The 26,609-nt window shown below is 52.3% G+C and overlaps 7 protein-coding genes across 7 annotated transcripts; 4 read left to right on the top strand and 3 right to left on the bottom strand.

The window, feature by feature from the left end:
* Positions 1-364: 364 nt before the first annotated feature.
* On the top strand, positions 365-1,335 carry MAM_07901 (Mpv17/PMP22; the record flags this gene model as incomplete). The annotated part of the gene is made up of 4 exons (XM_040826699.1): positions 365-401; positions 456-503; positions 553-826; positions 897-1,335. 4 exons carry the CDS (start codon positions 365-367, stop codon positions 1,333-1,335), a joined length of 798 nt encoding a protein of 265 aa, XP_040675331.1.
* A 929-nt stretch (positions 1,336-2,264) lies between these two features.
* Positions 2,265-2,765, bottom strand: MAM_07900 (uncharacterized protein; the record flags this gene model as incomplete). The annotated part of the gene is made up of 1 exon (XM_040826698.1): positions 2,265-2,765. One exon carries the CDS (start codon positions 2,763-2,765, stop codon positions 2,265-2,267), a length of 501 nt encoding a protein of 166 aa, XP_040675330.1.
* A 952-nt stretch (positions 2,766-3,717) lies between these two features.
* Positions 3,718-4,341, top strand: MAM_07899 (stress responsive A/B barrel domain-containing protein; the record flags this gene model as incomplete). Its single annotated transcript, XM_040826697.1, has 2 exons — positions 3,718-3,822; positions 4,111-4,341. The coding sequence occupies 2 exons, from the start codon at positions 3,718-3,720 to the stop codon at positions 4,339-4,341; spliced, it is 336 nt and encodes a 111-aa protein (XP_040675329.1).
* A 1,478-nt stretch (positions 4,342-5,819) lies between these two features.
* Positions 5,820-7,719, bottom strand: MAM_07898 (Major facilitator superfamily domain, general substrate transporter; the record flags this gene model as incomplete). Its single annotated transcript, XM_040826696.1, has 6 exons — positions 5,820-6,594; positions 6,668-7,009; positions 7,059-7,253; positions 7,316-7,439; positions 7,513-7,646; positions 7,712-7,719. 6 exons carry the CDS (start codon positions 7,717-7,719, stop codon positions 5,820-5,822), a joined length of 1,578 nt encoding a protein of 525 aa, XP_040675328.1.
* Positions 7,720-11,668: 3,949 nt separating this feature from the next.
* Positions 11,669-19,235, top strand: MAM_07897 (polyketide synthase; the record flags this gene model as incomplete). The annotated part of the gene is made up of 9 exons (XM_040826695.1): positions 11,669-11,842; positions 11,898-11,954; positions 12,018-12,105; positions 12,155-12,220; positions 12,290-12,492; positions 12,557-12,797; positions 12,849-13,198; positions 13,259-17,678; positions 17,740-19,235. The coding sequence occupies 9 exons, from the start codon at positions 11,669-11,671 to the stop codon at positions 19,233-19,235; spliced, it is 7,095 nt and encodes a 2,364-aa protein (XP_040675327.1).
* Positions 19,236-20,116: 881 nt separating this feature from the next.
* Positions 20,117-21,877, bottom strand: MAM_07896 (O-methyltransferase, family 2; the record flags this gene model as incomplete). The annotated part of the gene is made up of 5 exons (XM_040826694.1): positions 20,117-20,233; positions 20,305-20,570; positions 20,625-21,296; positions 21,356-21,401; positions 21,455-21,877. The coding sequence occupies 5 exons, from the start codon at positions 21,875-21,877 to the stop codon at positions 20,117-20,119; spliced, it is 1,524 nt and encodes a 507-aa protein (XP_040675326.1).
* A 2,338-nt stretch (positions 21,878-24,215) lies between these two features.
* Positions 24,216-25,134, top strand: MAM_07895 (uncharacterized protein; the record flags this gene model as incomplete). The annotated part of the gene is made up of 3 exons (XM_040826693.1): positions 24,216-24,271; positions 24,352-24,718; positions 24,775-25,134. 3 exons carry the CDS (start codon positions 24,216-24,218, stop codon positions 25,132-25,134), a joined length of 783 nt encoding a protein of 260 aa, XP_040675325.1.
* Between the last annotated feature and the right edge of the window lie 1,475 nt (positions 25,135-26,609).

The raw sequence follows: 26,609 nt of genomic DNA, 5'->3' as shown, positions 1-26,609 counted from the left end.
GGCGCACCCACAGGTGTAGATGGCCCAGAATTGTGGTGAAGCATCCTTTGTGCTCTGTTCCTCGGCAGACGAGGAAGTCAAGCCAGCATGGGCCAGAAGCCAACGACCAGACGTGGAGGCGTAACGCGAAACGAGGCGAGACAAGACTACGCTGCAAATTTAACACATAAAGATGACACAATACTACCAAAAAATGATAATAGTATGGTACATCCGAGCTCTCCACTCACGTACTCAATCTGGCCCATGATACCCAAACATCCATCCTACCATGCCGACCATCCCAACCTCTCCGAATCCCCAAGACTGAAACAACTAGTCCTCCAAATCGCCCATCTTAACCGTGGGAAGCGCCCGTTTCGAAATGCCATCCCCAAACCCGCTCCGTGTTGGACACTTCGGTCCCTGCATCTCCACCACGTGACGACAACTTCACCTCGTGAACGCCTACGCAGTCCAGACTCCAGACCAGCCCCTTCACTCAGCACACATATTCTGCGCACGTTTGTTTTCAATCCTCAATCCCCCAGTCGACACCTAAAAGGCCGGCAGGCAAATATCCGCCGCACGAGGGGGACGGTTTGAAAAAAAATGGCCCGAAGCCCAATCTTCTCGGCAACCCTCCAAGCGGCCCTCCTCGGCGCCACATCCAACATCCTCGCGCAGCTCATCGAGGCACACAGGAAACAGGCACGTATCCCTCCCTCCCCCAGGGCCGCCCGCGCACGGAGAGGCTGACGAGCCAGACCGCCACCGAGGTCGACTGGATCCCCGTCTTCCAGTTCCTCATGTTCAGCGTCGTCAGCACGCCGCCCAACTTCCTATGGTGAGCCGTCCCCCCCTCCCCCCCCCAGCCCGGAGACGGGGTCGGCAGGCTCACGTCGGGGTCCGCGCAGGCAGGATTTCCTGGAGTCCTCTTTCCCGGCGCGCGGACGGCGCAGGGGCGAGGAGCGGCTGAGCGTGCGCAACACGCTGCTCAAGCTGGCGCTCGACCAGACGGCGGGGGCGGCGTTCAATACGCTCCTGTTTAGCGTGTACATGCACTCGATTCACTCGGCCATGCCTGAGGCGCCGCGCGTCACGAGCTTCACCAAGGCCGCGGGCTACTGGATGTCTCCGGGGGCCATTGACTTCTCGTCCGTCGACGTGGCTGCGGTGTGGTGGGCGGCCCTCGCCGAGTTTTGGACCATTGTGCTGGCGGGCTTGAAGCTTTGGCCTGCAGTGAGCTTGGTGAACTTCACCTTGGTCAAGACGGTCGAGGGGAGGAACCTGGTGGGCTGTGTGGCAGGCCTGGGTTGGGGGGTCTACATGAGTATGATTGCTGCCAAGCAGTGATTTTTCGTCCTGTGACGGGTGGGCTCGAGTACTTGACTGTCCCGTGATGACGGTGTGATGACAAGAGACTAATATGTTCACGACGTTTACCATGTGTGATGACTAGACCATGTTAGATTGGACTACACTGGGAAATCACAGTCAAAAACACGTTGATTCGCTTATTCTCGCTACGCTATCTATGGTGAATTAAGCACTGCGCAAAAACGCTATACAGACTCTACATGACGGAGGATCGGGCCACGCCTTCCTCATATCTATAGACTGTTGGTCAGCCACCACCGGCCAGGTTCGGCTTGAAATGACGCCGACCGCGTCTCCAAGGAAACAGAAGAATATTTTGTCGGCGCCAAGGGCTTTGAGGCTTCTGCAGTGCTCTTATCGTCTGCCGAGGTTGCTGTTGGCTCTCTTGACCAGGTCGAAGGGCTTCGGGACGAGACAGACGCGGGTGATGTTGCTAGGTTTGAGTGAGGGTCGAACTCTATGGCTTCAGGGTTGAAATGAAAGACAGCTTCCGCGGAAATCTGGGATTGTGTTGACAGTGGCGGCGGGCTGACGTCTCTGAATTCCCATGGACTTCCTTCTGAAGCTGGCTTAATGCACAATCTCTCAACCTCCCAATCAGGCTGCGCGTTTATCCAAGCACTGATACCTGATTGATGACCGGATGCAGTAATGCGAGCCCGGTAGTTTTCTCGGCTGGACGGATCATGGCGAAGCACAGTCATATTACCGTCGGATGAAACTGAATTTGTACGGCAAACCGTCAACCTGGCCGCAACTTCAGGCTCACATTCATCGTCGTCAGTATCAGCATCAGCTGAAGGTCGTAAAAACCAGTCCGGGATTGGGGCACTTGCTGATATATCGAACAGTTCCAACAACGCGTCTGCTACATCATACCAGTACATGAGCCACGGACGCATTCGCTACATGGTGTCCTCGCTTAGTTTGGTACACAGCATGTCGTTGGCGAAATTGTAAACCGTTGCAAGAACCCAGCGCAGGTCTTTAGGAAGACCCTCAAGAGATTGGATAATGCAAGACCATGCCCTGGCAACTTTGAATAGACGGTCGACTCCTGGCTCAATGGGCCTGAGAGGTTTGAAGAACCCCATGAGGTCGATGTCCTTGCAGCACGGCTGGTATGCCATGGCGCCGGAGAAGGTACGGAACTCCAGAAGCTTCACATTTGGATATATTTGGTGAGGGATGAGGGTTGTACTCAGTTGCGTGTAGGTCAGATCAGCTCTTGGTATCTCGTCGAGCACGTCGGAAGCAATGCGAGGCGGAGGGTCCAAGGGGCTCGTGAGCACGTCGGGAAAATCTTGCCACCAGTCATCAGCCTCCCCTCGCGCTTGCTCGATTTCTTGTAGGAGATCGTCAATGTCTTCCTCCATTTCGGCCATGAAATGAATCTGCGAGGACATGATGGCGTTGACATCTAGCTCCGACACCCAATGAGCGTGGGATGCCTTGTTGAAAAACAAGATGGCGCACTCGCCGCAACGAGGCTGATAAGAGCACTTCAGAAGATGATATGCATGATATCGACTATGGATGGGGCAGAAATACTATGCCATGCCCTTGGAGGACAGGTGATCGTGGCAAACCGGGCTGGCTGGAGCATTGCCGTGGCCGACGCGGAAACATCGTCCACGACACCGCATGGTGGTTGGTGTGCGCAGCTGGAGCGTAAATGAAGAAGTAACGAGACCAATATGCTGGAAACGGACTGATTTGATACCGGAAACGAAGGTGGGCAGCCGATGGTTGTGAGGATGCCAATTTGGAAATGCTCAAGCGCAGAAGGGATGAAGATGCGTGCTCATTGATGTTTGTTGTTTGGCGAGACAGGCAGAAGCGTCCCCGGGTAGAGCCTGCACCTTCCTCGTGGAAGTACTCTGTAGGAATGAGGGGATTGTTTCAGCAGCTGCTCTGGACCTCTGGTGCATCCGATGCCGTCCGGGGTCAGCTTGTGGAAAAGAAGGAAATCACAACAGTGAATTGCTAGACGGCGCCGGGGAGCTCCCGTCAACCCTGAACAGCAGGGGGCGGGGCATCCTTTGACACTGAGCCGCCATTCTCCGCGTCAGGTACAGAGTAAGTACCTATCAAGTATCGCCTACCCAACTCAATCAAGTACTTACTTCTAAGTTATTAGTGCTCAAGTAGTACGTGCATACTTACTTCTTAGTACCTAGGTACCTAGGCACCTAGGTTCTCGGCACTATAGCTCCGTTCTTTTCTAGCCATCCTCTCTCCGAGTCTCCAGAGTCCACACCTAAACCCTCGGTCAATTCTTCATCGCCACAGATTGAGACCACTCCCGCTCATCAAACACACCGCTGCCATCCCCGTTTTAAAACTATCAACATCAAAATGGCAGACCGTGTCCACCGTGTCACCATGTTCAAGCTGCCCAACCCAGCCGACCAGCAGAAGCTCATCGAGGCGTACAAGACTGTCGACGCAACCAACCAAAAGGTAATAATACTACTAGTACTCCGCACGTCGCGAAATGCCTCTTCTACCCCCTCTTCCTCCCCTCTCCTCTTGTATTCCCATCTCGTTGTTTGCCATTTGTCTCACTCGCCACGAGAACCGTCTTGTGCCACTCTGTTTCTACCCAACCACCCCCCCTTTTCCCCGGAAGCAAGCGAGATCGCTCATCATTGCCTTGTGCTCTTCCAGCTCACCAATAGCACGACGGACAGCCGTTCATCTGAAGAATCACCATCACCGGAAATGCACTGACAACACCCCTTACCGTAGGACGGCAAGCCGTATATCCTGTCGCTGGCGGTTGGTGTAGCTCAGGAAGATACTCGCGCCCAAGGGTACACCGTTGTCTGCAAAACCGAGTTTGCTAGCATGGAACATCTGAAGTACTACGACGAGACTTGCCCTGCGCACAAGAACCTCAAGGCTACCGCCAAGGAACTAGGCCTTGAAGGCATCATGACGGTCTTCTTTAAGCCTCAACTCATAGGGGGCTTAGTATAATTTGTTTTTATACAACCAGCTAGACCAGGTCCCAGCTCCGTTTCTCAAGTGGCTCCATGCCTTGGGCCGTGTTTATGCATCGTTGTGGCGCCGTATGCAGTCTTTTCTGGGCCAAGGCCAAGGAAGGGATCTAATGGTCCGCCCCTCAACGCATGTACACACCTGTACAGACTACGGAGAAGCCTGACAGATTTCAATTTCTGTCTTACAGTCGCGCAGATCAGATTTCGACATTGGCAGTTCAGCATGCACCAGATGTGGACCCCTCACTTCTATCCCGTCCGTCTTGATGGCCTACCACGTCCCAAAACTACGTCTCAAGACCTCCTGTGGTCGTCTACGCGTATCACAATCACACAACTCCTGATACCTCGGGAATGCAAACTGCTCTGCCCACACCCTCGTCATATACCACTCCGCCTTCGTCCCTTCCCTCATATCACCTTCTAGCTAGGTGTTGTATCCTCTTGATGCTTGATGGCAGTACACAATGAATTCTACCACGTCTCGCCATACCTTGACCCACGAATTCCTCATCGTTTCCTCTGGCTGAGCGAGACTGTTTTTCGGGAGTGGGGGCAAGAAACAACCCAGAAGTGCTTTGAGCCGTTCCCTAGGGAGATGTGACGATTGTGTCCGAAAGACCGGCTCGTCGGGTGCTGAATCCTGAGTGACATGGATAGCGGGTTCGAAAGGCTGGGCAGTCCTCCGGGTGAAGCGTAGGACAGGGGGGGGGGGGTCTTTGAGCATGTCAAGGAGCCCAGTCCAGCTGGAAAGTTGTGATACGGCGTGGCCGGAGGCGAAGACATGGCGAAGTGAGGCTGGACCGGAGATGCATTTGGCTACTGAGTTCGGAGTACTTGCATCAAGTCGTTGGCGGGGGCATGGCTTACTTGGGAGTTACGGGCTGTTGATAAGCCATTACGAATGGTCATTCGGGGAGGCGTTGACGATGCGGAAATGCGGACCGCCTGGGCTCCCCGGCTTGGGCCACTGAATGGGTTGGTTACTCCGTACTATTGACTACATACCGCGGTTTGTCTCATGCTACATGAAATCAGCCATGAACTCATGCTTTATTTTGTCTAGCATAGCGCTTGTCGCTACATTTTAGTTTTCCTGACTTTTGGTCTGGGACAAGTGGGCTTTAAAAGACAAAACACACACGTGCGTCGTCGTCATCGGCGAAAGCGCGTATAATTTCGCTATATAACAACGGCTCCATGTGCTCTTGTTCAGCATAAATGCGATAATACCGACTGATAAAAGACCATCTCCTCATCTTATAACAGGCAAAAACATCAAAGACTGGGCCAGAAAAATACACGCACAACATATAAGAAAACCGCCCGGAACTTCATGATTCCATGGTCCAACAGTCCGTGCCTACTTTATGTAATTTGGTTTCGCTAAAGGAAATTCCGCAACGGCCAAGAAAATCTTAGCCATGCGCCCAACAGACCGCTGTACTCCCCATGTTAAGCCATTTGACGAGCATGCGCGACGTCGTTGATCTCCGTCCCAGAGTCACTTCCCCTGCGATACGATGACGATTCGTCCTTGACCGGAGCCGTTATTCGTTCAATAGGTGTAGGGCTTTTTTCCAGAGTGAAAAGAGATATGATGACCGTGACTGCACAAGCGAGTCCGATAACTTCAATTTCTCTTCCAAAGGCGCCAATGTAGACTTCCCTTACTAGCATTCGCAAGTTTCCTGGCAACTGCAGCCCTGATAAGGGAGACCGGTGTAGCATATCCAGTTCTCGGTCTGTCAAACGACCAGTCAGAAGACTGTTGGCATGTGTGTTGAAAATGATCGTGCATAAAGACAATCCAATGCAACCACCAAGAACCCTGGCCTGGGCAACGGCGCCCTGGGCGGAAGCTCTCTCATTAGGCTCTGTAGCCAAAATGTTTGTCATAATTGTCGCTGCCGAAAAGGACAAGCCAACGCCCAAGCCGAAGATCGCTTGGTAGCCATACTGGGCTGCTGCCGCCTCGGAATCACCAGACACAGTAGTCATAAGCCCAACCCCGAGCAGCTGAAGACAGGAAGCTGCGACCAGGGTGTAAGACGTATTATTTCGTTTGCTTGATATGGCACCGCCAAGAAAGGAACCAACAGCGCAGGCACTAAGCATGGGGAGAATCCGAACTCCCGCCATGAGAGCGTTTTGATTATTGACCATCTGAAATCGCTCAGGAAGAATTATGGAGAAACAAATATATGGGAAACCAGTGAATAGTGTGACTCTACCAATGGCGAGGATAGTTCAAACAGGTCAGTGTTACTCGATAGAGTTTGATTACTTTGGGTTCAACTCACAGCAATGCGGCGGCGTACACTCGCTTGCCCATCAGTCCAATAGGGAATATCGGCTCGATATGGCGATGTCGTTTGCGTGACAAGTGCAGCTCCCACGTAACAAAAACAATGCAGGTCAATATGGAAAGAGTGAAGCTGATCACAATTGCTGGGCTCTGCCAAGCTAGAGTTTGTGAGCCAGCCTGCTGCATAGCAAAGACCAGAAAGCCGGAGCCGCAGAGCAGAGTGGCGCTACCAAGGAAGTCAATGCTCTTGAATGCTGTCCAGGAAAGTAGGTCGGCGGCATCTTCATGAGGCCAAAAGTTGGTGAGTATCAGAATCGTTATGAGCCCGAAGGGAATACTGAGATAGTAAGCATTGAATAGAGCGCCTAACGAGCTCAGCGGCTTACTTGAGGTTAAACAACCATCTCCAATCCGAAAGTTGAGATATAACACCTCCAACTAGAGGGCCCATAACAAACGCCGCAGCAAGTGTGGCCCCAATCATGGCTCCAATTAGACTTGGTCGATGAACAGGTCCGACCTCAATTAGTCCAATTTGAGTGAGGCTATAAAGACCAGATGCCCCGATACCCTGAAACGCCCTGCAGCAAATCCTGTAGAGGTCAGCTGCGGAACCAACAAGCACTAGAATCTCGGTTCATACAGCATAATCATTCCCTTTGAAGTTGCACACCCCATGGAAAAAGCGATGAAGATAATCCAGGACAGAATGAGCATGTTTCGTCGGCCGTAGATGTCACTCAGCTTCGAAAAGCAAACGGCAAATCCTAATTAATGTTAGCGACATGGCAAAACGGCGGGGAGTTTTATGTAAATGAGTGGATTGCCAGGACGTCTTACCCATGTAAGTCAAGAGATAGGCCAGGATAATCCACGGAGCGCTAGCAAAGTCACCCAGTTCATGTGAGATGGTAACCAGAGAAGTGGCGACGATAGAAGTATCCAGGCTGGAAAACAGAAGACCGACAAGCAGGCTGTTCACAGACAGGGTCAGTCGACTCCTGTCTCGACAAAGCATCCAGACTTGAACAACACTTACGCCGCCATAAGAATTTTCTGACGAATTCCATTGACATTATGGCGATTCCTGATCGGGGCAGGCGTGGTTCCGTTGGCCAGGGATCTATCTAAATTCTGCATGGACGGCATCTGACTTAGAGAAGGGTTAGGGTAGGGAAGCGATATCTGGAAGTCACCCGTCATGATGCTACTAAGATGAAAAAAAGTCCAAGAAAGCGCAAAATGAAAAGAAAACGAGCGTATAGTCGGGTGTCGTTGGTCGTCCTGGTCTGGCCGCCTACGGGTTGATGTCAGAGGAGAGGGATACCCAAAGAAAGGAAGAAGAGCAAGTCTTCAAGCTGGGAGAGGTGCAGAGAAGAAACGAATACCGACGGCCCGGGCGGCGCTGTGAACTTCGCCAAGCCGTGGCAAGCAGTGAATGATGAGCCGAAACAGACGAGGCTCGCCAAAGTGTGACGCAAGGTTGGGCCGGCCTGTGTTTTGGACAGGAAGGAGCTAGGCACTTGAGCCGTGGTCCCTCTTGCTCGTTCCTGCTCCGACTTGGAGCTACAACTTTCTCATGGGTAGAGATTGATTACGTTATTCAGCTCCTCCTCACATGTTATGGCTTTCAAACCAATGTGTCGGCAAAACCGTTCAGGGCCCGGTCATACAAACGCGCGTTTGGTCCCCCGGCTCATTCATATTCACTTCATTTTTCTAGGACTACGGAGAATCGATCTCACGTTTGCACAGGTAAACGACCGTCAAACAGGGCTAGACTTGGTCCTGGTCTCGATCCAGAGTAACCGATTTCAACCTTGCAGGGTAAGAGCAAGTTTCTACGCTCCAGTCTGAAATTCTTCGCATACAACAGAATACTGAGACAGAAAGCAGACCGAGACGGATATGTGTATGCTATATGTGTTACAGTTCCATCGGGTTTTTGCTCTCAGAAGCGTCTACCGTAACAAGAGGCCACTCATTGGAACGACCGGGTCGGTGTAACAAACCATTCCCTACACCATTTTCGCCTGGATGAGTCCCGTTTGAGTGAGGTGGCTGCTGCCAATTCCTGGACATGCCACGGCCGAGCATCTGCCGCACCAACAATTGAACAGATATGGGTTTCTGTCGACCATCCATGACCGATTGGGGAGCCCAAGTGCTGCAATTACAGTATTACACCAGGCTCGTACAGAAACAACATTGTCTTGGTCCATTAGTTGGACAAAATTGCTGGGCACCGGCGTGACCGAGCCTGTGGACAGTGAATTGTTCACGTTTGCACCGCGCCTCTAGGGTCGACGTGGTTTGAAACAAATAAAAAAAGGCCAGATCCAGTCCAGAATTTTTCGACGGTACTTTGACTTGGTCTCATCCTCTCCTGTGTGGAAATGGTGCACATATTCCGGATCGGATGATGTGCCATGTCTCTGGCAGAGCCCGGGAAACTGCAGCCGTGGGGCCGAGGACTCAGGACTCAAAACCAGACCATGCCCAACACTGCCAACTATTGTTTGTGCATGGACCTGATCAAAGAATGCAGTGAGGCCAAAGTAGCATCGTACTGGTACAGTGAGAACTGATACCCAATTGTTTGAGGGCTTTTCCCCCCCGGCAGAAAAGACGACCATTTCGCTTCCGTTTCCGTTTCCGTTTCCGGGTCCGTTCCTTTTTCTTCTTTTCCTTGTATTGATGCCATTGAGAGCACAATGAACCGTGTCGTCCGCCCTTGCGCAGAGCATTTACGACTGGTCACAGAAGAACCAACGCGGTGCTTCATGGTTTCTTCATACCGACAGCCCCGGGGGGGTCAAATGCCTAATCCAATACGCTGGCGCTCACCGGACCCTTTCACAGACCAGTCGGATTACCCAGGCAAGTCTGTCAGCACAGCATTTGCGCAATCTGCGACGTTGAAATGCCCAACCTAGGCTAACCGCCAAGTCACGCCAGTAGCCCCGAGCATGTACTGAAACTGGTATCACTCTGCCATTGCAGTCATGGCACCGGATGTGAGCGACGTCAAGTTGAGGCACAATGTCAATCACAACGGACGTCCGATTTGCCTCAGACTGCATACATGCATGTATGAGACCTTGTGACGGTCCTACAGTCCAAAGCCAGGGGGTTACAGCCGGCTCAAATCATGGGGTAGATGGACCTATGAGAGTTGGAAAACTGGCCGACCATCTTGAACGCCACCTGCGCACCCCGACTCTGCCTGAACCGGGGGGTGGGTGCTTCACTCCAACATTACGTGCCTGATCTGATTCAGCAACGAGGCTACAACTTACAAGATGACGAGTGTGGGGTATCCTAAACAGCCATGGGAATTGACAATGGCTGACTGTCCCTTGTTGGTCTTCAACCACGATCCAGCAGTCACATCCCGTTGTCACTTCAATGTTCCTTGTGATCCGAGACTAGGATCACCAGCCCCCATGTCCCAGTAATCATGATGCAGTGGCATGCATGATCATGAAGCTATGAGCATAGCTCCAAGGCGCCAAAACCCCCCCGGTAGCTACCTGGCACGTTTCCATCTACAAGCGTAGAGCACTAGAAGATGAGCTCAAGCGCAGTGGCTAGAGGGTTCATGTCTCGAGGGGAGCTCAGAAAATGCTTGTATTTCTCAGTCTCTTATGTCAGCCAACCAAGCAAATCGTATCCCCACGAGTTCAGGGCGTTTTTAAAGAGAAGTTCCCTAGCGCTGAGCTGTCGTGAATGAACATGGAGCAATGACCCATGCAATGGTTGGTGGCTAGGTCACATCAATGGCTGTGCTATTGTCATGCATTCTCGATGCATTCAATCAATTTGACTGACGTCGGCCAAATTGCGCATATTTGCATCGTCCGTGTCCTGAGCTGACCAGCGCGATGCCAAAGAACGCCCAACACACGAGAGTGTAAGGATATTCAGAAAGATAGATGAAGGAGAAGGACCTTGTGGGATAAGCCGTGAGTGGTTGTGAGAATCCTACTAGGCACTGTGACATTCAGCTTGAGAGCTTCGGTCTTACACACTGACCCGAATCTTAACATCGGCTTTTGCCACACCCGATAACGCCGGACTGTGTTGGTTGTACCGTCAGTTCTGGAAGCGTGGCAGCTCTGGCTTATACCGCGCTCTTGCGTATGTCTTGTGGTCAAGTTTCTCGTGGCTTTTATATCCTTTGCTTTATCATTCATTGGACAAGTGTACATCACCTCAGTCCACTTTCTCATTTTCACAAGATGAAGGCAAGGACAACCAAGTCAAAATTGGAGCTCACTCCGGGTAGAATCTTTCCCAACATGACAGAGTCTCTTCGATCCAAGGCTTACGGTCCCCGCTTTCACCCAACATTGTGGCTGGGCTTCTTGATCCGTGGAGTTCGTTCGAGACTGTCATATCAGAGCCTTCTACTGGTGATGCTGACGTATTGGGACTTGACCGGGTGGGCTGAACCACCATTATGACTGGTCTTTGCTTTACTCAAGCAGAGACGATGCATAAGATGCCACAACACAATACGTTGAAACTTGACCACTATGGTTACATGCAACCATTATTAAAAACTGCGTTGCCACCATCTTTATTCTGAAAGAAGACTTGCTGTAGACCCATTTCCCTGCCGTTCCGTGCGGATCCTCTGGTCTGTGTCGTCCTGTCTGTCCCTTCAGCCGGGTGATGCACTGGGGTGGGTTAAATGCAAGGACCTTTCTGACGTTGCTTGTTTTCCCTACGGCTTCCGTATATTCATAGGCCTCCGGAACTGGAAGCGGCGGTTCTGTGCAGAGAGCTGCGTTGGTAGCAGATTCACAGCACCGGATGGTTTGGATTCAAAAGGCCCAAGGTCCCCCAGCCGCAACTGGAAGTATTCTTTCCGTCCTTCTCCTGACCAGTTGCCCAAGGCAAAATTCTCTCTTCAACTTCCTTTCTCTCATTTAAGAAGTTTCTTCTGTTCTTTTACGGCCCGCTTTCGGGAGCCGTCCTTTCACACCAGATCATGGATGATGACATAGCCGTCATTGGTCTTGGCCTTCGCTTCCCCGGGGAAGCCACCAATCCGGAGAGCCTGTGGAAGGTTTTGGAGGCTGGAGAGTCACAGTGGTCCGAGATACCTAAAGAGCGGCTAAATGTTGATGGATATTATCATCCCAGTGGAGATCGACAAGGGAGTGTAAGTGACCATCATGTTGTTCGACCAAGTCTTGCAGGCGCTAACTAAACGGCAGATCTCGTTCAAGGGAGCACATCTTCTCAAAGGAGACATCAGAGCCTTTGACGCGACTGTACGTACTTGAACGTGTTTGTCTGTATATTTTGGTGACCAATGGGCGGCTAATCGCACCTAGTTCTTCTCAATTCCCTCGGAAGATGCCAGAGCAATCGACCCTCAGCAACGAATGCTGTTGGAGGTCTCGTATGAGGCACTCGAAAACGGTATAGCTTACCTCCAATCTGTTAAAACAAAGTACTCATTTGAACGTAGCTGGTCTGAAAAAGGAAGATGTTTACGGAAGCGATACTTCCGTTTACGTCGGATCGTTTGTCAAAGGTAAGTCACAGCGGTAAACCCCCCGGCCGTCCCAACAATGAACAAACGCGGCATCCTAACACCGTCAAGACTACGAACAAGTATGTCTTCGAGACCCGGATTGGTCTCCACAATATGCCGCCACCGGCAACGGCATTGCCATTATGGCAAACCGGATTTCATACTTCTTCAACTTCCATGGACCTAGTGTGACAGTCGACACTGGCTGCAGTGGCAGTTTAGTATCTGTCCACCTGGGAGCCCAAAGCCTGCGCAACAGGGAGTCGTCTCTTGTGCGTTCTCCAAGTACTCCATCAGTCTTTGTCCTGTCTTCGAAATGCTGATCGTATCCTCCAGGCCATAGCTGCAGGGGCGGGCATGATTCTCACACCAAGCACCATGATGCCAATGACTGCCTTGAACTTCCTGAGTCCAGATGGAAAGTGCTTTACTTTTGACAAACGAGCTAACGGTTACGGTCGCGGAGAAGGTATCGGTGTTGTTGTCATGAAGCGCCTATCCGATGCTCTTCGAGATAACGACACAATCCGAGCTGTCATTCGTGGCACTTCAATTAACCAAGATGGTCGAACGACCGGTAAGTTTCTTCTGTGACCCGTTCATTACGTGGCAGAACTAACAATGGTAGGAATCACTCTCCCCAGTAAGGAGGCTCAGATGGCAAACATCCGAACCGTGTACAAGTCGGCCGGCCTTGACTTTGACCAGACCGCATATGTTGAGTGTCATGGAACAGGAACACAGGCGGGCGATTGGCGAGAGCTCAAGGCCATTTCTGAAACACTAGCAGCCGATCGAGATATCAGGAAACCAATTGTGGTTGGATCGATAAAGCCGAATATTGGCCATCTTGAGGGCGCCGCCGGAGTGGCTGGGTTGATTAAAGGAGTCATGGTTCTCGAAAAAGGCAAAATTCCGCCCAACATCAACTTCCAATCTGGCAACCCAGACATAAACTTTGAATCCTGGAGGGTCAGAGTAAGCAACATGAGCCACTACCAAAAAGCCATTTGCCTGGTACTAAAATGGATTGTTTAGGTTCCGACGGCTGTTATGGATTGGCCCAACCCTGGACTTCGCAGAGTAAGCGTTAATTGCTTCGGCTTCGGAGGCACGAATGCCCACGCAATTTTGGACGAAGCGCCAGAATACTTGCTATCCCGCGGCTTGGTCGGGAACCATAGCTCTGTTGATGTGACTTCTTCAAGCTCCGACCAACTCAGGCTTGACAAGGATGCTACCGACACACCCGAGAATGATGAGTATCAGCTCTTTTGCTACTCTGCTCACGAAAGGGGTGGCGTATCCCGTATCATGGGTTCTCACTCGGAGTACATCAAGGCACAGGCGAAAACAGGATCCCGAGCGTTGTTGCGAAACTACTCATACACCCTCGCTTGCCGCCGGTCAGTTATGGAATGGAAAGGGTTCGTCGTGGCAAAGTCGATGACAGAACTTGCAGCTAAACTTGAAACTGCTGGGTCTTCAAAGACTGTCCGTTCGTCTAGCAAAGGGCAGCCACGCATTGGCTTTGTCTTCTCCGGGCAAGGAACCCAATGGGCTAAGATGGGTCAAGATCTGATGGAGTTTGCAGTCTTCAGAGACAGTCTCGAAGACGCATGCGAGTATTTGTTGCATTCTCTTCAGTCGCCTTTCAACTTGATCAGAGAGATTATGAGGGATGAACCCGACTCGGACATTTCATACCCTCACATTGCACAGCCTGCTACGACAGCAATCCAAGTAGCCTTGGTCGACCTTCTTCGCTCTTTTGGTGTCTCGCCTACAAGCATAATTGGTCACTCTTCGGGCGAAATAGCTGCTGCCTACGCTGGAGGCGCCATTTCCCGGTTCCATGCATGGGAAATCGCCTACTTCCGGGGATTGGCTGCTATCAGCATGCCAATCCGGGCTCCAAAGCTGAAAGGAGCTATGATGGTGCTAGGCATGTCAGTCGACGAGACACAAAAGTACCTGGAAGACAAGCACTTATCGGCAGAGATTGCCTGTGTCAATAGTCCAGCATCAACAACCATTTCAGGCAGAGTTGAGGCCATAGAGGCCATTGCTCAAGGTCTTGATGAACAAAAACAGAAGACATTCCACCGTACTCTGAAAGTTCGGACTGCGTACCACTCATCCCACATGCGGCTTGTCGAGCACGATTACAGAGACTCTCTTGTATCCATAGAACCGAGAGCGCTTCAAGGCCAAGTCCAGATGTTCTCCTCCGTCACTGGGAAGTCTGTTCGGGGAGAAGAACTGGGGCCTCGCTACTGGTCCGATAACATGGTCAATCCCGTGCAATACGTGGCAGCGTTGACGTCCATGATGGAGCAGCCAGTCGAGTCTCGCCCCGAGATTCTCATCGAAATTGGCCCTCGAGCTGCCTTGCGGTCGCCTACGGCAGAGACCATGGCGTCCTTTGTTCGCCCAGACTCGATCCCCAAATACTACTCCGTCATGCAGCCAAAGACCAATGGTGTCTTAAAAGTCCTCGGGCTGGTGGGAGATCTTTGGACCGAAGGCTACTGCTTGAACATGGAGCAGGTTGTTTCTCGAGGTGAGATCCAAAGGATGAAGTGCCTGTCCAACCTCCCCCCATACCCATGGAATCATGACAAGTCATACTGGCATGAGTCGCATCTCAGTGTTGCCAATAGAAATCGAGAATATCCCCGTCAAGACCTGATTGGGGCAATGACTGCAGACTCAACCCCCTTTGAGCCGCGTTGGCGTGGCTTCCTTCGAGTCTCGGAGAACCCCTGGATTCAGGACCACCAAGTCCAGAAAACTATTGTATATCCGGCTGCGGGTATGATTTCTATGGTCCTTGAAGGGGCCAAACAGATAAGACCGGAAATCAATGGCTTTCTGGGGTACGAAATCAGTGGCATGCATCTTTCAAAGGCCATGATGGTTCCCAACACGGAGCATGGCCTCGAGGTGGCACTGAATATCAAGATTACTACCGACATCAGTGGGCAAGTTCAGCCCAAGGCCAGTCACCAGTTTTCCATCTACTCCAAACACTTGGGTCGAGACTGGGAACAGCATGCCACTGGACTTGTACAGTTCAAGTACTCGGGTTGTTGTGGTTTGGACCCAACCGCAGCTCATGACGATGAGCTGGACAAGATCTCCAGTAGATGCAAGAAGGCCATAAACTCCCGTCAACTTTATGAAGATTTGGACACCATTGGCATGAACTACGGTCAAACTTTCCAGAATGTATCCAATATCTACAAAGGCCAGGGAGTTTGTGTGTGCAAGGTCAGCGTTCCAGACACCAAGTCCAAGATGCCTGCCAAGTTCGAATATCCACACATAATTCACCCAGCAACCTTGGACTCCATGTTTCATCCTTTATTTGCCATTGAGACGGTTCCCATGGTTCCAAATTTTATCGAGAGTCTCTTTGTGTCGACTGGCATTGATCAGGATGGTCCAAAATTGTTTTCTGGTTTCGCCACCGCCAAGCGTGTCGGACTGCAGGGTGCCTCTGCAAAGATTGTCATGAACGGCTACGGAGCCCCCAAGTCTCAAGTCATTGTCAATGGGCTGCACCTGACTGCTATCCATTCTGTCGGTGCCTCGCAGGATAGGTTCCTTCCAAACTTTCGAAATTTGTGCACGGAGATTGTCTGGCGGGAAGACGCAGCCTTCGACTCGTCTACTGACCTCACGGATCAAATTTGCATTCTTGCTCACAAATTTCCAGGACTGGCTGTCTTGCAGGTTGGGGGCACTTCAGAGAACGCAACACAGCTACTGCAAGACCTCGCTCTTGCTGAAGATGACGCGCCACGTCTCTCCAAGTTCACATTGCTGGAACGCAAGGACTCGGACGCTTTTAAAGAAGTGATGGAGACACTCAAAGAAAGTCCAGTGGAGCGCTTCATTGAGCGAAAAACAGCCATGGCGGACGTGAACTCCAAATACCATCTCATCATCTCGTACGGCCGTCTCGGCTCGGAAGTGAAGGAACTGAAGGACCGCCTCAAAGTTGGAGGCGTACTCATGCAAGCCAGGTCTTCGTTGCGAAACCACTCTGCCGGCGCCAATGGTCATAGCGACGAACAAGACTCGGTACACTCGGTCCATCCGATTGTGTATAGGCGTCCTGCTGCGTTGCTGAAATCACCTGCTCCGCCACTCATTTTACTTGCACCAGAGCATGCGACTGACGAGATCTCAGCTTTTGTCGAACTAGTGAAGTCCTACCAGACCAAGTCTGCTCAAGAGTACCAGGTATGGGCCTTGAATTCTCAAGAAATTCTCAGCCATGGCTCCCTCGTTGAGAGATCGGTCATTCTTTCACTGCTTGACGTTTGTCCTTCGCTTGATCAGCACCACTCCATCATGCAGTGGGATGAATTCCACTTCAACTTGTTCAAGGACATTCAGAGGGCGTCAAAGGGGATGATCTGGCTCACTCGCGGCGCTCACATGAATCCCCGCGACTTGCAAGGGTCGTCGATTATTGGCCTCGCAAGAACGCTCATGTCAGAAGACCCTCGCAAGGTCATTGTCACGTTTGATCTGGATGTGTCCACGAAAACAAATGACAAAGCGCTCGTAAATAATATCATGACCGTGTTTTCTCAGACGTTCTGCGAAGAAGCGGCATCAGATTATCCCGAAATGGAATTTGCGGAAAAGGATGGCAAGGTCTTCATTCCCCGGTTGAGAACAATACAAGGCTTGAACCGAATCATCGAAGGCAACAACCCCAGTGTCTTGAGAATTCGGCCTTTCCACAACGACCAAACTACTCCGGGGAGCACGTTAAACGTGAAGCTCTCTATTGTCAACGCAGGTCTGTCCAACGACTCGTGGCATTACACTGAATTTCCCCGAACAGACATACTTCCCGACGAAGTCGAGATCAGATTTAGCCAGACCCTTCTCGTATCCCAGGACGTCGAAACAGTTCTTGGGCGCGACTTTGAATCCAGCATTGGCCTTGATGTGCGAGGAACCATCACCAGGATTGGACGAAGTGTAACAGAGTTCCTTCCTGGAGATGAAGTTGTAGGGCTGGTATCCGGTGGAAGTATTCAAAGCACGGTCAAGGTCAGACTGCCCTTCATCCAGCGTCGTGAAACAAGTTTGTTCCCGAGTCAGCTCATCAGCGCGTACTACGCAATTGTCCATATGGGTAGGGGGAGACCAGGCAAATCAGCCTTCGTTCATGCTGGCGCGAGTGCGTATGGCCTCGCGGCCATCGCCTTTGCCAGGATGCTGGGCGTCAAGGTGTATACGACAGTTGTCGGGCCAGACCCCGATGGTCAGCGCAAGATCCTCGAGGGCTGCGGACTGACTTCGGACACAATCTTCAGCGCCGAGGGCGATTTCGTCCCACACGTCCTGTCAATGACAGACGGCAAAGGTGTGGACATCCTCTGCAGCACGGCGCGAGATGATGTGAACGGCGTTGAAAAATGTGTCAAGGACTGTAAGCTGATATCCACTATATGCCCATTGTATAGCACCTTTGGTTCTAACCTTTCATTCAGGTGGCGTGATTGTGCGGCTTCTTGGTGGTAGCCCGTACTCTATCGGGCGAAATTTCGGTTCGACAAGTCGTGCCACTGTTGTCAATTTTGACCTGCGACGGCTGCTGAGAGAGGACGCGGATTTCGTGGCAGAGCTACTCGAATCGTCATCTGAGCTCCTTGGGCAGAAGCACTTTGATGATTCAATCTTCGCCTCGACGGCACAGGATTTCAGCATCGAATCGCTGGATAAGGCGCTAAAATATGTTCAGGCACACCCATATCAGGGCCTCTGCACGGTCTCGGCCGGCTCTGAGGAGGATCAGAGAGTTCATGTACTCTGTGACAATGACTGCAAGTCTCTGAACGATGTCATCGATCCCGAGGGAACATATCTGCTGGCCGGTGGGCTCGGTGGTCTGGGGCGAAGCATCGCCGAGCTTCTCACAGCCCATGGCGCGAAGCATCTGGCATTCGTCTCTCGATCAGGAACATCGAATAGCCAAGCCCGTGCCTTCGTCGAGGACTTGCAGAATAGGGGCGCCGACGCAAAAGTTTATCAAGCCGATCTTTGTGACATGGAGTCTCTCTCAGCAGTCATCAAGAGCCAGGTGTCTGTTCAGATGCCCCCGATCCGAGGAGTATTCCAGTGCGCCGCCGTCATTCAGGACTCAGTCTTCGACAACATGACGTACCAAATGTGGAATGCCGCATACAAGCCAAAGACCCAAGGTTCTTGGAACCTGGTCAAGACAACGGCAGACCTGGATAGCCAACCCTTCTTCATCTTCCTGGCCAGTTCAGCGGGGGTCATTGGCAATCGGGGACAAGCCAACTACGCAGCCGGAAACAGCTTCAAAGACGCTCTAGCCCATCACTGTCGCCTCCGAGGCGTCCCAGCGGTATCCATCGACCTCGGCCCCGTCCTCGGAGCAGGCATGCTCGCCGGGGACGACGACATGCTGGACAAGCTCCGTGCCGCCGGCTTCTACGGCATCCGCCACGACGACTTCCTCACGGTTGTCAAGCACGCCATCACCATGGACATGGGCCATTCGGGCGGCACCACGCCGGCTCAGGTCATCCTCGGAGTAGGAACAGGCGGCCTGCTGCGCCAGAACAAACCAGCGGACCCGTACTGGTCACGCACCGCGCTCTACTCCCACCTGAACTTGATAGACGTGCCGCCGCCAGACCTCGATGGCCCGAACGAAGAGCAAGGGGCCAACATGAAGACCCTCCTGGCAAGGTGCAGCAGCACAGAGGGCGCCGTGGATCTCATCCGCCTCGGGCTATCCAACATGCTCGCCAAGGCTACGAATCTGCTCCCCGAAGAAGTTGACGTCGACAAACCACCAAGTGCGTACGGCGTTGACTCGCTTGTCGCCGTTGGAGTCAGGAATTGGGTACTGAGTAATTGCAACGTCGAGGTTTCGGTCTTTGAGGTACTGAGCAACGACACGATTATGGATATGGCGCGTATGATTGCGACGAGGGGCGGATACGAAAAGGCATGAACAGCAACGAGGCCGAATTTCTCCCTTTTTTTTTAAAAAAAAAAATCTCGTCGTCTCCCGCATCGAGGAGGGGCAAAGGGCCGCTGTGCCGAGGCATCGATGAGAGTTTGTCGCCCCTGGTGTGTGCGGAGATGCAGGCGACACTTGGTTGATGTGGATGGTGTAAACGATGCTTTAGATACTTGACTAGTTTTATCTGGCGTGACTTGTGCGCGAATACACATATAGCCCTCTACGAACAACGTTGCAGGTCCGATGGGTCTGGACTTTTTTGTGCGCAGGTGCGCCATGGCATTCATAATAGTAATTAGCTCGCATTTTGCCAACCAGCTACATCAGAGTTGGGTCGTAGGCGAAAAAGCGTAATTGGTTTAGTGGTAAAATTCTCCGTTGCCATCCAGGCAGCGTCGGGGAGCCCTGGGTTCGATTCCCAGATTACGCAAGTACACCTACGGAGACTTGATTTTTTGCTTCGTCGTTGAGTGGGTAGACTTGCCAAATGTCCTGTGGCAACCACCACCTTGGGAGACGACTGCGCTTGTCTGCTGACTTGTCTGTTTACTTCTTGATTAAGGGTGGACCAGCTCTTTTTGCGCATCTGCTCGCGCAACCGGCTTGTCCTTCCGTCAGAGAATTGGCGAGCCACAACGGCAGTTTCAACACCATCCATCAATCAATCAGCCTGACCTCAGGCCACCCACCGCCCCTTGACATATTTTTGAAAATGTCCTTTGCTTGGACAATGGCATAAATCGCTCATTCTACATGCCGCCAGATCTAGGGCATTTCCTACATCGCGTACAGCCATTACACTTCATTTCATAAAATATACATCCAAATGTCTTCACCGCCATCGTCGCTTCGTGCAGGCACCGTTTGAACTACTCGATAGTCTCAGAGGCGGCATGTCTAGCCACCCCATTGGCCGGCGCAGGTTCTGCCGGCTCCCAGACGGCTTCAATGACGCTCATTCTGCAACCTGGCGTTCTTGTAACACCCTGTCGGGTCTTAGCATCCGCGACTCTCATGGGGGGGATCATAGCGGTCTGCGGGGAAGGGAAAGGCTCACCTTGAAGACAAAACGCTCGTCTGCTGCCTTGAACAACTCCTTGAACTCTTGCTCCGCGCGTTCTTGGGCATTGAGCAACGTCAGCATGATCATGTCCATGCTGCGCATCAGCTTCTCGTCCCAGGGGTTCTCGGAACCTGGCTCCCGCAGACAGTGGTCGTTGATGACGATGCGTGCACCCGGCTTCAGGGCTGGTACGAGATTTTTGAGCAGCTTGACGGCGTATGGAGTCGAGTAGTTGTGGATAATCCATCGGAAGAAGTACACTGGGGTCCCGTCAGCTTTTGACAGCATCAAATGCGGAGAGCGTGGGTGCATACCGTCGGCATCCTTGACAGGCTGTTCCTTGAAAAAGTCGTGAGCTTCGAACTGAACTCGCGCCGCGACTGATTCGTCATCACAGATGGGCTTGGGCGCGCTGCTGACGGTCTTTGGCAGATCTTGGACGATAAACTTCATGTTCTTCCACTTTCTGGCCAGGTCAACAGATACAAATCCATGACTTCCCCCGATATCGACAAAAGTCCCCCCTCGCTCATTTTCCTGCGAAAAGTCACAATTATTGACAAAGTGGCTTACTTCATATCCCTCGCCGCCCGTCAGGCTGGCCATGGCACCACCCATTCGCCTCGCTCGAGCAGGTTCCTTGCCAAAGGTCACAAACATGGGCTCCTTATCTACGGTGTCAAACGCAAAGTTGAAGCCAGTAGTCGTCAGTGAGGTGGCCTCGGGGTGTTCTCTGAGAGACTGGAGCACCTTTGCGGCAGACGGAAAGATGTCCTCAGAGTTAAATCCCACCCAATCTTGGAGGTCACTGTCGTCGGCCAACTTGCGAGATGCCGCCGTGTGAGCTATCAGGCCGGGCTCGGGCTCGCAGAAGATGTAATTAGTCATGGCATGCCGGAGGATCCGCGCCAGGTTAGTGGGATCCAACGTGGTTTTTGCTTGCAGATCTGAAAGCGGAATAGACCTGTCAAGAGGAACAAGCTTGGCTGAACAGGATCAGTATGACAAAACGGAGGTTGACGTTATTCCTGGACTATGAGCTTACCAATGCCGTAACTGTTGATAATCTGAAGACTCAGTGTATCCAGATACTATGCGCAGGACAGTTAGTATTTGTCCCCTGGAAGGGTTCAATCGCACGTACGCTCCAGACGCGCCATCGTACGCTTTCTCGTGGCCCCCTAACAAGTGTACCTAGTTCATTCGTCGCGTATACAATCTCTTGACGGCTTTTCTGAATCTCAGGGGGCAAGGCTGGAAAGTCCGCTGGGGCATCGCTTCCGAATCCGGGCTGAGGTAAATGATTTTCACTCAGATATCGCTCAAGCCTTTCAGCTTCTGCGGTAATCTTCTTTGCCAGCGCTACTAGCCGGGTTGGTTCTGTCTTTGCTACGGGTTTTGGGTCCTCGTGAATAGCCTGGGGCTTGGTTATGGCTGGCCCTGCTTGCTTTGTTCGAGTATGCTGTGGAAAGCCACCGAATGACCGTCTGTTTTGCTTCTTTCCCTCCTTCTCTGCTCCTGCCGCTGCGCTGGTTTGCAACCAGGAAGGTACCTTGAACTTTGCCATGGTAATACAAGGTTCAAGGTTGTGTCGGCCGAATGTATGGTGGTGGTCGTGTACGAAACTTGACCATTGATGTGAGGACTAGAGACTGACAAGACTAATAGTTACTCCAACTGTTCGTTTCGAGAAGGAAACTTGGCGAATCTGAAGAAGCCGCGACTGACTATATGCACCCAGGAGACCAATTTCGCTGCACGACGAGAATCCGAAAAATGCGGTGAAATTACAGATGCGACATGACACGGCCAAGCTTTGGGGCCTGTCCTTGTCCTCTCTTGTCGCAAGTGGGACAGCCATGCTCTCCCTGATCACTTGATCCGAAGAAGCATCAAGGCGAAATGGGCAGGCCGCAGGATGAAATGAAGAAGCGCATCCATAATACGGCGTGGTTGCATAGCAATTGGTAACAGCCACATATGCATGACGGTCCGTGGACCTGCCGGTCACTCAAGTCTCACATTAGACTTGACTTGTAGGTGAGCAAAAACGCTGTTGTGCAACAGACAATGGCCCAAGCGTGTCATTCCCGCGAGCCCGTTGTTGCAAGGCTCACATCTGGGCGGGTGCGCCACGTTGAGTCAATCGCCCATCCAGCCAGCATCGCTCCAGCCCAACGCACTTGTGAGAGCTCGGACGACGTTGGGTCTGACCGAACGAGAATCATTTGGGTCGAACCAGTCTGTCGGGTCGACAGGTCACCCACCCCTTGTGTGGTCGCGGTCGTTGCACCGAAATCCGGCCAAGAGGGAATGGCGGTGGTGCGACCCGACAGCACGGTTCTCCCACGTGGATCTGCCTCCAAAAGAAGAAGCGAGTTTGACGGGTCAGGATGATGACAGGTCGGCGGCGAGATGGAAGGCAAAGTAAGACGAGCTGGGAGGGAAATGCGGTGACAGGCTTCGACGCTTCGTGCCCTGGTTTCATCATGTGCAATTGATTCAAGTAGACAGACACTCACAATCCAATCTTCCGATGTTGTGCTCTGCAGGGTTTTGTTGGGATTCCCAGGCAAGCTGCTGCTGCCTCGTTCGTGCCTTTCCCCCGCTGGTCCTGGGATGCAAGCTGGTCTGCTCCTTCCTCGTTGAAGCTCGTTGCAAAACAACACGTCGCTTCGAGTATCGAGTGTCGAGTGTCAAGTGTCGTCTGTCGTCGTCTGTCGTCTGACATCTATCGTCTGTCGTCTGTCGTCTAGTCTCGTCAACTGTCTTCACAATCGGTCTCAAAGTCGGATCACATCATCGACATCCCATTCGACGGCCCCTCGCCGTAGATAGAGATGTCAGTCGACTGACCCAAAGTCACAGGGTCAAGAAGAGGCGCACAACTTCTCCTTGGACGAGTTGACCAAGTAGGACCGATACAACGGAGAGGGATGGCGTCAGATTTTCATACTTTATTATTGCTCCGTAATGCAGAACAGAGCCAGCACAAACAAGTCCCCTGCTACGACTGCCGCGCTTCCCAGTTCCAAGGCCAAGCATTCATCATTAGCGTTCTGGACTTGTGGGAACCACAATCGTCCTTGTCCTTGAGCCTTCCAACGAACCAGCCGACGCTGCAGCCCCATGTTGGTGCGCATATCGTATAGGCATGCATACAAAGTGACATGGTTAGCTCGGCTCCAAAAGCTGCGCTTGGGACGAAGAATCACCCCGTTTTAGCATTCTTTGGCCCAGACAACCAGGAGTCCAGGACTGAGCAACCCGGCCCAGAAATGCATTGTCATACTAGCACGTGCAGAGCACGGCACACACACAGAGTGCTCGGTATCGTACATCAAAATCAGTGCCGCGACGGGCCGATTGCCTTGGTGGCCATCAGGTTTCCGTCAGTCGTCTGCTCGTGAGGTGTCGACTGCATTGCACGGACAACCACTGGCAGAATCTCCCTCGCAATACTCCGTACAGAGTACGTACGGCGCAAGAGATCTCCATTTCGGAAATACATACCTTTCTTTTCACTGGTGGCTGAAAATCCCTGACAGCGTGGGATCTCCTATGCAGGGCGCCATGTTCACCGCGGCGTCGGAGCCACTGCCACGTCCACCATCTTCGCCATTGGACAGTGTGTGTTTTATCGACCCCTCGCCCTCGCACGCAACGAGACTGTGAAGAAAGACTTTTGTGAAGCTTGCTTTTAGGGGCTTTCCCTCGATGCTTGTTCAACCCGTACTGTCGCGCATGGACCGCGACAATTATGGGGATAGCCCGTCCGTCGTCCAGGATTGCTGAAACTGGCACTACCACTCGACAGATCAAGCCCACTTCTGCGGGCTAAGAGAGGTGACAGGTCATATGCTCGCGATCAAAGTCACCCGATTTCGCTTTTCCTGACCGTCCACATGACGCTCGGCTTCGGCGAGACGTTCGTCTACCTCAATCTCCTGTACTACGTGAGGTAAGAATCCCCTTCCCACAGCGGTAGCGGTCGACGGGGCTCCCAACTTGCCGCCGCCGCCCCTGCTTACGCCTTGTCAGCACCCTCATGCTTCACCGCGAGTACTTCCCCTTCCTGCCGACCCCGGAGTCGGAGCCACGGGGTCCAGTCGACCAGCCCATGCTGGGGGCGCCCGCCCCCGAGGGCTGGTGGGACGACAGCTCCCGACTCCTCTTCGGCGCGGCAGAGCACATCGCCGCCATTCTACACGAGGCCTCCGAGTGTGGCGTGCATCTCATGACGCCCTTTGCCGGGTTCTGCGCATTCTCAGCCGGCTACCTCAACCTCTACGTGGCGAAATACCCCCGAATGAACCTGGGCCGCAGCCCGCGAGCAAGCGACTGTCTCAAAATGTGTCTCGACTACCTGGAAAAGTTTCGACTTGTCTGGAAAATCGCCGACGGATGGGTAAGCCGCCCGCAAGCATGACACGACCGTGGCCACCGTTGCGCTAACATTGAGAGGGCGGCACGCGCAAGATCAAAACGATACACCATGCATCCGTGCTCTACGAGCGAGCAACCGAGGACCGGACACGATACCAGGGGCGCACACGAGCAGACTTTGATACTCTACACCAGTCTGTCCACGAGTTCCGTGTCGTGGATAGATCCGACGCGCATACTCGGGAGATTCGGGGCGCGGAGCGGCCCTCGGCGCAGGCGACTTGGCCGGTTCAAGGGCACGAGCACGAGCACGAGCACGAGCACGAGCTCGACACTAATACCTTGTTGAACCAGCTTTTCGCGGAAGTCAGCAATAACCTCGACGAGCAGGGGGCCTGGTCTCAATGGTGGCCGGCGATTGATCAGGTGGATCTTTAATGAGCTGCGTAATTACATCCGGGGTTTTTTTTTTCGTTGAAGCTTCCAATGAATGAGTGACGACCTTTGATTTTTTTGATTTTTTTTTTAAAAAGGGCTGTAATATCTGGTTTTCTATACATGTCCTATTTTTATTTCCCGGTCTAGAAAAACAGTCAACAGATAATGCACCTCTTCATATGGCTCCCCTCCCGTCACCGCCAACAAATGCATACCTGTCGCGTCAACCATTCGCCGTTTCTCCTTCCAATCACGCCTTTGCAAAGACCTTTCTCGAGTTCATCAGGCGAACAGCAAGCATAAAGAGCATGCCGACAAAAGGCGCCACAACCACGCCAAGAGGACGTTTTTTGAAGCAGCTAAAAAGGCACGTAAATGGCGTCTGGATTCTGTACTAGATCTACTAGAAATTTGGGACGAGAAGGGTGTACATTATAGGCGAAGAGGTTAATAGCGTTATTAGGTTGAAAATTGGCCCGCCTTGGTGTCCGGCCCGCCTTGCTGTCGAGCACCACCTTTGGTGGTGAGGGCTTTTGCTAGCCGAACCACATAAAGTGGGGCGGGCACGATTAGTCGTCCCCGCCAACCTGTCTAAAACAGTTTTGAGAGACGGGCCGAGGCAGAAAGCCGATGTCGACCCGCAGCATTGACGATGGAGGCGTCACGACCGCATGGTCCGTCCCGACAATTTATAAAGCCAAGGGCTCCGACTCATATTTCGCGCCGACATGAGACCTTTGAACACGATTTACCGAGTATACACTAGCGACATGCAATACCGCGTCTGGCAGACGCCCAGAGGATGTCCTTAAAAGGAGACACTTCGGCACCCTGGGCAGCCCCGACACCAACCACATTCAGCACGGCCGTGAAAGCGGCTCAAGTGGGAAGGACTAGACATGAGTAGTCGTCGAGTACGCCGCCGTGCTCCAAAGCTGACACAGCCAGCCGACCAAGCTGGCTAGATTGTCGGTGACGGTGCCCCCTCTCTCATGTACCGGCTGGAAAAAAGTAAGGAAGGAGATGCAACCCAACAATACTGTCTTGCGCCAGCCACATAACTAGCCAATTTACAACACCTGTGTCAAATTGCTGCCAGTGTTTTCAATTTTTCTGCGCATTACATCTCGGCAGAGCACCTACGTGTGTTCTGTGTCCTTCTACCAAGTACATACAGCTTTCCCGGAGAATCCAACATACTTTCTCCCCTGTGTAATTCAATAAATTTTACTTGGAAGCATTCTATTCGCCTCGCTATCGTGTTTGACTTTGTCCTTCACGTCAGCAGTGCAGCCTAATAGTAGCGCAATGCTCTGTCCAGTACCCAATATGTAGATGATGCAATTCATTTCTAGAGTCGTAACCGTTTCTCCCCCTTCCCCTTCTTCAGTAATATCTAACAGTCTTCATAAACAGTGGCACTGATATGCAATAGAACAAAATGGGCCAACCTAAACTCTTTGTCATTTCGACAG

This window comes from Metarhizium album (assembly GCF_000804445.1).
Source record: "Metarhizium album ARSEF 1941 chromosome Unknown scaffold_38, whole genome shotgun sequence".
Classification (NCBI taxonomy): domain Eukaryota; kingdom Fungi; phylum Ascomycota; class Sordariomycetes; order Hypocreales; family Clavicipitaceae; genus Metarhizium; species Metarhizium album.
The sequence above is the reverse complement of the archived record's forward strand: the minus strand, read 5'-3'. Positions and strand labels throughout refer to the sequence as shown.